This window comes from Labeo rohita, chromosome 9 (assembly GCF_022985175.1).
Source record: "Labeo rohita strain BAU-BD-2019 chromosome 9, IGBB_LRoh.1.0, whole genome shotgun sequence".
Classification (NCBI taxonomy): Eukaryota; Metazoa; Chordata; class Actinopteri; order Cypriniformes; family Cyprinidae; genus Labeo; species Labeo rohita.
Window position 1 is genome coordinate 27,449,539 of NC_066877.1, and position 15,191 is coordinate 27,464,729.

The following is a 15,191-nucleotide window of genomic DNA, read 5'->3' on the forward strand; positions in this document are numbered from 1 at the left end:
CCATTAAAGCTGGGAATATGTGTGCCTGCTCTTTGAAACAGGCAAGCCAGTAGATCAAATCAGTTGTATACGCTTTGAATATAAATATCAGTCTGATCAGTTAGGATTAACCAACGATCATCTCAAGAGCGTGTGAACGCTCAGTTAAAAAGGTCACGCTTGATTCATTTCACCAGCTGTCATCGGTTTTAAGCCAAAAATCAGTTTCTTTCAGAATGCAACAGGTTTGCATGTTGCACTGGGGTGTGAAAAAACGAGCCCGCCGGATCACGTGGGTTATTTTAAAAGTGTTCGTTGCTCAATGCTCCCTGTTTGCGTCCCTCTGGTTTTGAGTACAGTAACTTTGCACGTTAATCAGGTCCAAAATGAAATGACACATGCTACGTGCATCTACTCAGAGCTATTTTTAGTTCAGTGATGAGGATTGAGAAAGGCCAGAGAAAGGAACCCAGCACCACACCCACCTGTTTTAATTTAGCAAACGGAAACATGGCGTAGTGCATGACTGAGCAAAATTTGCTGGGACAATGTGTAGGCCACAAGAAATAACGTCATGCTCATAATATTGTGCTGACTCAGTATGTATTGGTCAATTCCAAAGGAGCCTATAATACCTGGAAAAGAATATTAATTGAACAATTTTATCTTCAATATACTATATAAAGCATACTGTCTTATATTTGAAACACACATTTCTAAGAACTCTAAATTGTCAGCATGATCAAAACTTTGCTGTAAAAGCTGTTGTGCACAATCTACTACATGCCTTCTGTAATTTGATAATTCATTATAATTCATACTTTTTCATAATACTGAAAATGTCCACTTTCAGGTCATGGTATATCTATTTTTGCTGTGAAATTTTTACTTAATTTTATAAAGTAAACAAGAATGACTTTTATATTGTTAGTAATATTTAAATACAATCACATACTGGACTGAAGCAACTTACAGTAGGTTTACTTGATTATCCATACATAATTTACTGTTCATAAAAACAATGTTAAAATGTAAATATACAGTAAATGATTCATTAGGCTTTTGTGGAATGTTACTCTCAATCATTGTATTGCTTTGCATAATATGTTTTACTCTCACAATAAAAAATACAATGCTCATAAACCTAAGCATTGAAATATCATCTTATTAAGACATTTTTGGATGATATATAGTGACATCCAATATTTATATACATTTTATATACAGTTGAGGTCAAAATTTTACATACATCTTGCAGAATCTGCAAACTGTTAATTATTTTACCCAAATAAGAAGGTTCAAAGAATGAAGATCATATAGAATATCATATTCTTTTCATTTAGTACTGCCCTTCAGAAGCTACAGAAGATAATTTCATGTTTCCCAGAAGACAAAATAAGTTTTACACTGATCTTCAAATTCAAAAGCTCTTAATGCATGGTCTTTCCTTCTGGAGCATCACTGAGTGTTTGAACCTTCTGTAATAGTTGCATATGAGTCCTTCAGTCGTCCTCAATGTGAAAAGATGGTTCTCAACATCATACAATCATGGTTGAAAAGGGTTCAAATACACAGACCTGAAGGATTTTTCTGAAGAACAGCAGGTAGTATAACTGATCAGAACAAACAAGAGACTCATGAACCACTATAACTAAATGGAAAAGAAAAAAAAAAAAAAAAACAGTTGTGGATCATTCAAGTAACAACACAGTATTAAGAACAGGGTCATTTTTATAAATTCCATTTTTCCATTTCCTATTATTTTCTCTTGTGGACTATATGTAAACATCTTTTATGTGGAATATCTTATTCAGGTCAGCACTAAATTAAAAATAACATGCATTTTGTATGATCCCTCTTATTTTGGTAAAATAATTAACATTTTGCAGATTCTGCAAGATGTATGTAAACTTTTGACCTCAACTGTAAGTAGTGTGTTATAAGGATGACAACTGCACCAAATCAAATACTTTTGCTCAGTTTGGGCCTCTAAAATTTGTTTTTTCTTCCTCGGGTATAAGCTCCATATTCTCACTATATCATAGTATATGAGCCATAAAAGCCTGATTTATCAAATATGATACCCAACAAAAAAAAAACACATATATATATATATATATATATTTTTTTTTTTTTTTGTAAAAATAAATAAATAAAATATTTTTTCTATAGGTTTAATAAACCATTAAAAAAATAAAGTCTGATTATTCTTTCACCTGTCAGGCTTAATGGGGTAAATTATTTTGTTCTTTTATATTTTATACAATTCTAGCACTGTTTCTATTTCTGGGCTTAAATAAAAAGATAAAATCCCAGATGTTTTGGGCCCAGTTTAACCTTAAGACACCAGAGACCTGTTTCAAAAGGCTTTTAGGAGTTTAAATGACAATAAAGACTAACATGTTTTCACAGCAGTGATATTTAACACAGAGCACATGTTTCTTGAGTCCCTGAGTTAAGCAGTGCAAGGTAATTGCTTTACAGCAGCTGATTGGCAAAATTATGGCCTCATGAGGACATGCATCAGAGTAATTTAGCTCTGCATTAGAGGCTGAGCTCAACAGCTCCGCTAATTACGTCTAACATTTCCTCTCTCCTAAAACCAACCACTTGGCGCCACAATTAATGCTGGAAGAGAGTCAATGTGAAACCAATACAGTGACACTGTGGACACCAAAGGGACCCATCAGATGGGATATATTTTGAATATGTTGGCTTAGTAAGCTGTTAACTGCTGCAACCACATTGAGTCAGTGAGCTGGATTTGAAAACCAAATCAATCTGATTAGTGAGTGAATCATTCAGACTGAATCAAACAGATCAAACAATTCATTAAAAATTCATTTAACTTTATGGTGCTTTTTAAAATCCTTTTATAAACTTGAAAACACCAGTTCATCTAAATTTTTTCAAATGTTTTTTTTTTTCTTAACTACTGATTTTTTTTATATTTTTTTATTCTTTGATGAATAGAAGGTTCAAAAGAACAGCATTTATTTGAAATAGATGTCTTTACTGTCACTTCTGATTAATGCCCTACAGAATTAAGGCATTAATTTCTTTAAAAAAATACAAATTAAGACTCAAAATTGTGGACTCATGTCCTCTACAGAGGACGAAAATGAATTACTGGGTCCCCAGAGGTTAAAATGCAGTTCGTGGAACTGATCAAACACTGAAAAACCACAAACCATATGGCTACAGGGGACTGTTAAACTGTTAAAACTTCACAGCATCTGAGCCTTATTTTCAGCTGGTAATTGGAGGTCCCTGACTGTGACTGCACACTTTTCGGTAAACCCCTGAGCCCATCCCTTTCGGTTTTATGGGCCCCTAGTGCTGACTTTCATGATCAGCATTTAAGGTGCTGATTTTTGGGGGAGAGTGAATTTACAACCACACTGCATTCAATTTTGTGGTTCACTGGCATCTGCTGTGGGGTCAGTAGTTCTGGCTTGTTTTCTTTTCTAATCAGAAGTCAACAAGGCAAACTTTTAAAAGTTGAGCACTTTCCCTTTCGTTCATTACCAGTAATGCCAAAACAATTTTCCCCACAATAAATTAAGAAAGAAAAGCTAAATATATTAATTAATGTCACAAAAAAGTGGTTTCAAAATCTTGTCATAACTGATATTCAAAAGTATTTAGCTTTGCCCTCATAAAATCCTTCATAAAAAGTAACACTACTCATGACCTATTACTGTCAGATTTTGACTGAAGCAGCTATTTACATTATATACACTACCAGTCAAAACTTTTTGAATAGTAAGATTTTTAAATGTTGAATGTTAAAAAAGTCTCTTCTGCTTACAAAGCCTGCATTTATTTGATCCAAAGTAGAGCAAAAACAGTACAATTTTGTAATATTTTTACTACTTAAAACTACTGTTTTCTATTTGAATATTTTTCAAAATGTAATTTATTCCTGTGATTTCAAAGCTAAATTTTAGCATTATTACTCCAGTCACATGATCCTTCAGAAATTCATTCTAATATTCTGATTTGCTGAAAAAATTTGCTGTTTTTATTATGTTAAAAACAGCAAGAGTAGAAATTTTTAGGTTTCTTTGATGAATAGAAAGTTCAGGAGAGCAGCATTTATCTGAAATAGAAATCTTTTGTAACATTATAAATGTATTTATTATCACTTTTTAACAATTTAAAGCATCCTTGCTAAATAAAAGTATTAATTTCTATCATTTCCTTCCCCCCCAAAAATCCTATTCTTTAAAGAATCCTAAAAAATGTACTCAACTATTTTAAATACGGATGATAATAATAATAATAAAAATACTAAATGTTTCTTGAACAGCAAATCAGCATATTAGAATGATTTCCGAAGGATCATGTGACACTGAAGACTGGTGTAATGATGCTGAAAATTTAGCTTTGATCACGGGAATTAATTATGTTTTAAAATATATTCAAACAGAAAACAGTTATTAGTAGCAGTAGTAAAAATATTTCAAAATTGTACTGTTTTTGCTGTACTTTGGATAAAATAAATGCAGGCTTGGTGAGCATGAGAGACTTCTTTAAAAAACATTAAAATCTTACTGTTCAAAAACTTTTGACTGGTAGTGTTCATTAAAATTACAGCTATTTTACTTGCATATGATGCTATGAAAGATAAAATGGTGATTTATTTGTATACACCTTGTACTTTCTGGGTTGACATATGCGTCTTGATTAAGCATTTATACCTCAAATCATGAATGAAAACTGTAATTCAACTAGAAAAACATTTATTATTCCAAATGAGAACTTTCATACTAATATATGGTACAATAAATGTTAGTGTGGCAATTTGGTCTTATAACAAAGTCCTTGAAATCCTTAGCAAGACTTAGACATGATTTCCAGCGCTTCCTGCTCAGTTTCAGGAACAGTGACCAGATCGTGAAAAAAATGGTCGTTCATGAATGCAGACCCGACTCTCCTCTTTAAGCTCCTGTTTCATTCGGCAAAGCGTGTTCGTAACATCAGATCTGGAGAGGTTCAGAGGTAACTGTCTAACTAGTCTCACAGCTTCACTCTGAAAGAAAAAAAGAATTTTTAAAGCAAAAAGGCAGCTAAAAAGAAACTAACTCAAGTCTAATATTATTAAAGAAACAGTTCACCCAAAAATCAACATTTGCTCACCTCAGGGATTCCTCTGCTGTGAATGGGTGCCGTCAGAATGAGAGTCAAAATAGTTGATTAAAAACAAAACACTAATCCACAAGTCAATGTCCATCAATTAATGTGTTGTGAAGTGAAAATTTGTAAGTTTGATTTAGCGGTTTAACTTTAAACCATTGCTTCTTGCTAAAATATGAGTCTATGTTCCATAATAACGCTTCCTTCAGTGAAAAAGTCAAAATCCATGTTTGTTTACGACTATTTTAGATTGTTTTTGCTTGTTAAAGGTTCTTGATGTTCACTGGAGAAAGCAATATCATTGCATATTTTAGCCAGAAGCAAAAGTGAAGCTAAAAATGATGAATTTGATTCTTACAAACATGCAGCTTTTCACTACACAAGATGTTAATTTATTGACTGGAGTTGTGAGGATTACTTGTGATGCTTTTAACAGCTGTTTGGACTCTCATTCTGACGGCACCCATTCACTGCAGAGGATCGTTTGGTGAGCAAATTTCTCCAAATAAAACTCATCTACATCTTGGATGGCCTGAGGGTGAGTATATTTTCAGCAAATTTTCACTTTTGGTTAACCTCTTCTTTTAAGCTCTCCAAATGGTCATATTTTGATACCGTGATGGCACATTAAAAATGGATCATTAAAAAGTATGCCCCAAGGAGCATCTCTCTCACCTCTAGGTAGTTTGAGACTTTGAGAGGTCTACATTGCGCCACGGTTTTTGCATCCCGGACCTTTATAGCCTGCAGAATCTCCCTCAGGTCTCCTATCCCGAAGAAAGGCATGCAGTCGGCCATGCCCGTCACTTCAACATGCCTCTCAGAAGACGAGGAACCTGGCCAAGATAAGCAACAAGCAAGGATTAATAAACTCCAAGTACAACATTCTCCAGGAAAAAATAATAAATAAATATTGTGATTTACACGCTGGTTGGAAACCAAGTCAGGCGGGCATCGCACCAAATTACGCTATTACCATGTCTTTGTGGACTGGAAAGAAAAACCAAGGTGGAGGAGGTTTTCAACAGATGATTTAAAGATGATTGCTTTTCCCTAGACGCATCTCAATGAAGAGGTGAAATGTATGGAAAGGTCATCAAGGAAGCGCAGACTAAACATTTTCTCCTTCCCTATGCACTTTAAAAAGACATGCAGCCATTCTGAATCCATGCTTACAAAATTATATTATTGTTGATACAATACATAGCTCAGCTGGTAGAGTGGAGGATTGTAGATGATGCATTGGATGACCCTAGATCGCCGGCTCGAAGGAGTCTGCTTTTGGGGGCGGCCGTGGCTTAATGGTTAGTGAGTCAGGCTTGTAACCGAAAGGTTGCGAGTTCGAGTCCCAGGGACTGAGGGTGGGGGGAGTGAATAACCAGCACCCTCTCCACCCTCAATACCACGACTGAGGTGAGTCCCTTGAGCAAGGCACCGAACCCCCAACTGCTCCCTGGGTGCCGCGGCGATAGCAATATAGCCCACTGCTTCGGGTGTGTGTGCGTGTGTTTGTTCACTACTCACTACTGTGTGTGTGCACTTGAATGGGTTAAACGCAGAGCACAGATTCTGAGTATGGGTCACCATACTTGGCCACATGTCATGTCCTTTCCTTCCTTTTCCTACATATTGACTAGAGACTCCAAACGTGACTTTCTTCTTACAAGTACTAAATTTCACCAGGGCATTGCTAAGTGGTTGCTAAGGTGTTTTGGCAGGTTGCTGGGTGGTTTCTTACTATAGGCCAAGTCAAATTAACCCACTTTCATGTCAGTGTTATTGTAGTATTTATTAATATTTTTCAGTTCTCATTTTAATTTGAATAAAGTTTTAATAAATACATTTTAATAACGTTTTAGTAATTTTGTGCTTTTGTCTTTTTTATATTTTACTTTATAAAATATTTTTATAAAATAAAAAGTAATATTTGTATTTAGCCTTATTTTTATTTTTCAGCTTAGTTTTAGTAATTCTAGTAAAAACTTCAACTTATTTCAACTAATATTGCAACATTTATAATAGAAGTTTTTCATCCATTATTCATATTGTATTTTTATTTATTTTATTTATTATTTTCGTCTTTATTATGATAGGACAGATCAGAGTTGACAGGAAGTAAAGTAGCAGAGAGAGGGGGGAGAGAGAAGGGGGCGAGATTGGGAAAGGTCCTTGAGTCGGGATTCGAACTTGTGACACCCATAGCGCAATGGCGCTTTATGTCGGCGCACCGCCCACAAGGCAATTGATGCTGACATTTTAATGTTTTTAAGCTTTATTTCAAATGACAAAAACAATATTATAAAACGGATAGTTCTGGTCCTTGATTCTGATTGGTTGAGCTGTGTTCGAAGCTTTTGTAAATTACCCTACAAACATACACTTTTGTTTACGTCTGTGTGTCGCTCGGCAACCACTTTGTTGCAACCACAACCGTTTCTGAGAAACTACAATGTTTGCCGGAAGAATAATGTTTTTATTAATATCATTACACTTTATTTGCTCCGTTTTATCTTGTGGATAGCCGTTTTATAAAAAGCAATAAGCCCTGTGAAGCCGTGGTTTACAATGAATTTATAACAGCTAAGGGGGTTACTCCGCTTCGCACTGTGCCTAACAACGTCCCTTAGCTGTTGAAAATTCACTGTAAACCATGGCTTCACGGGGCTTATTGCTTTTATTTAATAATTTAGTTTTAGTTAACAATAGTGTTGGGGAAAGTTACTTTTAAATGACATTACAATATTGCAATAATATTAATTAATTGTGTTACTTAGTTACTTTTTATGAAAATGACTGCTTTACATTACTTTTGTGTTACATTTTCTCATCTGGGCTGTGCTGATAACATAAATGTAACAAATTTGAATCTAAATTCATTCTTGTTTATTTGTATGATTGAACTGGATCAATGAAGGTCAGCAGGAAAGACAGTGGTTAATGAAATGGGATTAAAAACAATTAGTATTTTTAATATTTGCAAAAATTTTAACTATTGCAGGTTTGCATCACATAGACCAGTTCGGTGTTTGCAAACAATGACAACTTTTTTTGTGGGCGGAGCCTATCTGGTGTCAGAAAATGACAGTTTTCAATAGCAGTTCATGGAATCCATGAAATAAAAGAATAAAAAAGTAAATTTGAGTTTATATTTTAAAACTCTGACTTTATTTTCACAATTCCGAGATTATATTTCACAATTCTGATAAGAAAAATGAACTTGTCATTCTCTTTTGTTAATCCTCAGAATTGATCTCGCTATTGTTGAGTTAAATCGAGTTATATTAAGTCCAAAATATAAATTTGCATTTGCGAGAAAAAAAGTCAGAATTGTAATGAAACAGGTAAATGTAAAATGTTATAGGTTTAAATTGTATTTCATGCTGTAACATAAATGAAATGATTCTTCTTATTATTATTATGAATTGCATATGTGAATATTATGTACACCTATAGACCAATTTGGAGTAGACCTCACAGTTACGTCATGTACAGCTGCGCACACATTGCAGTGGCAGAAAAACACTGGTGAAGTGGAGTGGAGTGAAACAGGAAAAATCCACTGAATAAGAGAAAAAATGTATTGTTGTGTTTTTGGATGTCAAATGCAAGCTTATATCTTGTATTTCGGACCTTATTTAATTCAACAATAGTGAGTTTGTTCTTTCTGAGGGGGAAAAAGCCAGAAGTGTGGGATATAAATTCAAAAGAGAGAAAGACGAGTTAATTTTTCTTATCAGAATTGTGAGAATAAAGTCCGAATTTCGAAATATAAACTCAAATGTACCTTATTTTATTCTTTTAATTTATGGTTTCCATAGACTGCCACTTGAAATCTGTCATTTTTTGCCACCAGATAGACTCAAAACAACCCACAAAACAACGTCATCACTGTTTGCAAACACTGAATAGGTCGATTGTTCAAATCAAACCAAAGTAATCATAGCAGAATTCATTCATTAGTTTGTCCGTTAAAACTTCTGCATTTAGCTTCAAATGGTGTCTGACGACAGTATTCTATTCTAAAAATGATTTGCATTCCAATTCTGACATGCAAAAGCACAATACATTTTTTCTTTTATTTCATGGATTTTACCCATTTCCCTCCACTTGTTACTAGTGTTTTTCTGCCAGCACAATGCACGCACAGCTGCAAGTGACGTAACTGAGATGTCTACTCCAAATTGTTCTATTCTGAGTTTTCATTTCCCTGTTTTTATTCATTTTGAAGAATAGACGTAGTGGTTAATGAAATGATGTCTTTTAATTATTGCACTCACAAATTGTTCTATTCTGAGTTTTCATTTCCCTGTTTTTATTCATTTTGAAGAATACTGAATCTGTTTTTGTGCAAGTAAGACAAATTACTGCATGTTCACATTTAGTCTAGAGCTACAATAACATCATGTTTACACAGTCAATAAATTGGGAAAACAAAGTAACTAGCGATACTTAATTGAAAAAGCAACTCAGATATGTCATTGTAAATTACTAGTATTACTTGAAAAAGTAATCAGATTACGTAACTTGCATTACTCACAACACTGGTTAACAATAACAGCACTGCAAGTCTCTGTGATATTCTGTTTAATGTAAGACAGGCTTTTTTTTTCTGTGCCAAGTGTAAATTTGATCGTTTGCACGTATAACATGCCACTTTTTCCTCAACAAGCTGCACAATTTGAGGTATCATTCATATTTGTAGGACAAACAATGGGGGGTGAGTTTTGCGCCAAAGTTTAATACTTTGGGGTTTCGAAAGGGCTAGAAATCTGGTGCATGTTTTTGCCAAATCCCTGGAAGTTGGCTCAGAAACTATTCCCTTTTGTAAAGGGCAATTTTTCTCCACAGCACCACACTTTAGTGCAAATCCACCGTGCTGGCAAAAGCTCAGGCAGCGAGCCAGCTTCAGCCATGATGACCCTTACCAGTGCCAACACGACTCTTACAGGAACAGGGCTGAGGGGGAAGTCTTAAGTGCATTCCATAACAACAGGCAAAATAAGGTCAAATGAGGACTAAGATGGCAGCCTCCTTAGAGAGAGGACAACATTACAAAATAAGCTGATTCTAAACCTGGAAAAGTGTTTGCACAATATATCACTGACATTAGTTATCTGCTCTTTTTTATTTTTTTTATTACGTATTTGATTGCTTCTGCTTGACTTTTCTCATCAAATTAAGGGATAGATTAATGGAAAAGTAACCTAATTTTTTAATTAATATTAAGTTTTATTCAGCAAGGATGTTAAATTAATCAAAAGTAAGAGTAAAGACATTTATAATGTTACAGTAGATTTTGATTTCAAATTAAAAAAAAAAAAGTTTTATTATATATTAAAATGATTTTTAATATATAATAAAATGATATTAAAATGATTTCTGAAGAATCATGTGACACTGAAGACACAGTGCCTTGCCATTACAGAAACTATATAATGTAATGTAATGTAATATAATAACTAAATATAATCTGTTATGTCTGTCTGTTATGTTATGAAATATACCAATAAATTGGTAAAACATTAAAATAGGGGAAAAAAAAATGTTTAAGCTGTAACAACATTTCACATTATTTTACTGTTTTTACTGTATTTTGGTCAAATAAATGCAGCCTTGGTAAGCATAAGAGACTTCTCAACTTTTGAACAATAGTGTATATAAAATAAAATAAAATAATAAAAAATAAATATAATCTGTTATGCCTGTATGTTATGAAATATACCAACAAATTGGTAAAATATATTAAAATAGAAAAATATATTTTAAGCTGTAACAATATTTCACATTATTTTATTGTTTTTACTGTATTTTGGTCAAATAAATGCAGCCTTGGTAAGCATAAGAGACTTCTCCAAACTTTTAAACAATAGTTTATATAAAATAAAATAAAATAAAATAAATACTAAATATAATCTGTTATAAAATAAAATAAAATAAAAAAAAAAAACAATCTGTTATGTCTGTATGTTATGAAATATACCAACAAATTGGTAAAATATATTAAAATAGAAAAAAAATATTTTAAGCTGTAACAATATTTCACAAAATTACTGTTTTTACTGTATTTTTGATCAAATAAATGCAGCCTTGGTAAGCATAAGAGACTTCTTCAAACTTTTAAACAATAGTGTATATTAATGTTACTTGAAAATCTGAAAACACATAAATGTCTGATTTTATGAACTGATTTTTAATAAATACATAAAACGCTAAAAACTAATAGTTCGTAAATTAACAGTAAAGGAATTTATTAAGCACTGTATGAAATCAATAAGGCACTTGATGCCATATTATATTTTAAGCATTGCCATGGCTCAAGTGGCTATTGTTGACTCATTGCTTACTTAAAATGATAGGTGGTGACATTAATATTCTTCTTACAATAACTTTAAAACAGTGCTTTCAGAAAGTGAGGTAATGATTATGCAGTACTGGCACACTGACACTGGACACCCCTGCAGTTAACTAACAGAGCTGTGTTTACAATATGAGAAGGCATCTAAAAAATGTACAAGAAAACATTTAAAGCAAACACATTACTTTCATTCTTCACTAATCAGACACAAGCAATTCTGTCAGAAATAATTGACTGTAATCCTGTTATTCAAGGCATAATATTTGACATTTCAAAACAATTTGTGAACTGTGGCATTAATGATGTCCAGTGGGTCCAACCTTTGTTAAATCAAATTGGACAATCCTAGAGACCTTTAAACAGCATGACCCTTGAATTAATAAAGGCACATTTTCTCAAGAGAAACCTGGCAAAGAAAAAAAAAAAAAAAAAAAAAAAAAACAAAACAAACCATGTGTAGAAGTAGTTCACTTCACAGCACATGATGAGCATGAGGAGGGATGGTGGGCAGCGAATTCAAGCGAACGCACTTAATGACCATATCAAAAACCCAAGGCTGAGTCATACAGGAAGTGGACCGACCCCTTAGAATCAAGCCCCCTCGTTTTAAAACAATTTCATATTATACATGTGCCCACACTGAGCTGTGTAGGGAAAAAGAAGTGCTGACACAGCACTTTCCACTTAAGCAATTTGTATAAACAATGACTTCATCACTCTGCGCAGCGGGAATTAACGTCTCTAAGGTAATAGCATGGATATTAAAAGTTATTAAAAACGACTAATTAAGCATTATCATCATATATTGGAAGTTGAATGATATTTTCCAATGCCTGTAAAGAAGCAGTTCACTCCATTTAAAATGAGACCTTATGCAAATTGCATAAGTCTAGGGATGCATATGTAATGGAAAAGTGAAATGCAGACAGTTGTGTAAATTTGGTGACAGGCTCCAGAGCACCCAAACAGACCGTGTCTATGGAGGCGGAGCAGTCAAATAAAACAACTGGGTTGTGCAATGTCAAAAAAAACATAGACTCTTTTAGAGATATATTTATTATAAAACAAGAATGGTTAATTTGGCTGAACGGCATTTCAAGAGTGTTGATATACAGTCTATTAATTTGTTCTAGACTAGTGTAATGTATTAATATATAATCTTATATAATAATCATATATAATCAGATATTAAGTAATGATCATGTTCCATGAAGATATTTTGTCATTTTCCTACCTTAAATATATCAAAACTTAATTTTTGATTAGTAACATGCATTGCTAAGAACTTTATTTGGACAACTTTAAAGGCGATTTTCGCAATATTTTGATTTCTTTGCACCCTCAGATTCCAGATTTTCAAATAATTGTATCTCGGCCAAAAATTGTCCTATCCTAACAAACATCTACGAAAGCTTATTTATTCAGCTTCTAGATAATGTATAAATCTCAATTTCAAAAAATTGACCCTAATGACTGGTTTTGTGGTCCAGGGTCACATTTCATAAAACTTAAAAAAAAAAAAAAAAAAAAATTAATTCATAAAATTTAAAAAAAAAAAAGGGAAACTGAAAGAGTTTATCAAACATCTGACCAAATATTGCATGAGATATCATTCTATCACTAAATGGAACCTAAAAGAATATATTTTTATATATTTTGAATTCTACACTGCAAAAAATAAAAATTTGTTGAGTCATCTTAAAATAATTTGTTACCCTGCTGCCTTTTAAGTTTTAACTTTTAATTTTAAGTTCAGTACTAAGTAACAACTTAGATATTTGTGTTTGCTAAACTTAACAGATGGGTAAGTAATCTAGCTGCCTTAAAATTTTAAGTGGAATCAACTCAAATATCTAAGCTTTTTTTGAGTTGACTGAACTCAAAATTTGAAGGTAGCCAGGTAACAAATTATTTTAAGTTGACTCAACAAATTGTTTTTTAACGTGGAATCCTGTTTCGGGGACTGAAAAAAATAAATTAAAAAGGTAATTACTATTTTTTTCTCACAACTTTGACTTTTTTTTCTCAAAACTGTGAGAAATAAACTCACAACTGCTAGTTATAAAGTCACAATAGTGGGATAAAATATAAAAAAAGACAGTGATTTTAACTGTAAAGTTCACTTGGTAAGTTCACTCCCAAAACAAAAATTTACAGATAATTTACTCATCCCCCTCGTCATCCAAGATGTTTATGCCTTTCTTTCTGCAGTCATAAAGAAATTATGTTTTTTGAGGAAAACATTTCAGGAATTTTCCCCATATAGTGGACTTCAATGGTGCCTGTGAGTTTGAACGTCCAAATGCAGTTGCAATGTAGCTTCAAAGGGCTCTAAACGATCCCAGTCGAGGAATAAGGGTCTTGAAGTGAACATACAAAGGTTAAACGTCCTTTACAAAAAAAGGTAAAACAGCGATGTATGATGATTTTAAAGTTGGAGGAGAAAACGAGATGGGAGAGTTTCAACATACTCTTACTGTATTGACACGGATTACACAGAGTACAAATGTGCATGGCAGAACTAGACAAGACAAGCATCTGAAGTTACATTTTTATTTTTTTTTTTAGAAAATGACCGATCGTTTCACTAGATAAGACCCTTATTCCTTGAATGGGATTGTTTAGAGCCCTTTGAAGCTGCATTTAAACTACATTTTGGATGTTCAAATTCGCAAGCATCACAGAAGTTCACTACATTGAGAGAAATCCTGAAATGTTTTCCTCAAAAAACAATTTTTTACGACTCAAGAAAGAAATGCATGAAAAGGATGAAATCTTGGATGAAAAGGGGGTGAGTAAATTATCTGTAAATGTTTGTTTTAGAAGTGAACTTCTCTTTTAATCGGTTAACGTTAAGTTCCGCTACTACATATGGTAAAAAACTGTATTGGACATTACAATTTTACAGTAGTAAATCATTTTTGGAAGTGAAAAAGAAAGTATAATTTACAGTGAATAACCGTAAATTCATATTCCCAAAATTTCCTGCGTTATATTTCACTTTTGATGTTTTTTCATATGAAATAACTGTTTATTCTTATTTTTTCTCATCAGTTGTGTACATTAGGGTTGTATGTTACATATAATGTTGTTAAATTAATGTTTATTATAATTTTAAATTTAATTTTTTTTTACAGTGTATAAACTCACAATTCTGAGTTTTCTCAAGAATTGGGTAATACAAACTTAATTCTGACTTTTATTTTCAGAAATGCATGACATAAACTCCCACTTGCAAGTTATAAAGTCAGAATTGCAAGTTACAAACTCTCAATTCTGACTTTTTTTCTCAGAATTGTGTGAAATAAACTCACAATTGCGAGTTATAAAGTCAGAACAGCAGAATATAAAGTCACAATTCTGACTTTTTGAGTTTGTCCCTCACAATTCTGACTTTTTTTCTCAGAACTGTGACGTATAAATTTGCAATTGCGAGTTCTAAACTCCAATTCTGGAGAAAACTGACTGATATGCTCTTAGAATTGGAAGTTTAAATCTTTATAACCCAACAATTGCATGTTATAAAGTAAGAATTGTTAGATATAATCTATTTTTTTCTCAGAATTGTGACTTTCTTTCTCAGAATTGCGAGTTTAAATATGGAAATTCCATATTTTTTTCTTGCAGTTTCTTGAGTTTATATCGCAAGATTCTGAGAAAAAAAAAAGTCAGAACTGTGTTTATTTTAAAATGCAATTTATTCTTGCTGAATATTTAG

At 32.8% G+C, this 15,191-nt stretch overlaps 1 protein-coding gene across 1 annotated transcript in view; it reads right to left on the reverse strand.

The window, feature by feature from the left end:
• Positions 1-4,714: 4,714 nt before the first annotated feature.
• pms1 (PMS1 homolog 1, mismatch repair system component) overlaps positions 4,715-15,191 on the reverse strand; it is a 38,038-nt gene continuing 27,561 nt past the window's right edge. Inside the window, 3 exon segments of the mRNA XM_051119983.1 lie at positions 4,715-4,887; positions 4,889-5,014; positions 5,794-5,954. Of these exon segments, the coding sequence (XP_050975940.1) occupies positions 4,816-4,887; positions 4,889-5,014; positions 5,794-5,954 (359 nt within the window). The 3' untranslated portion in view covers positions 4,715-4,815.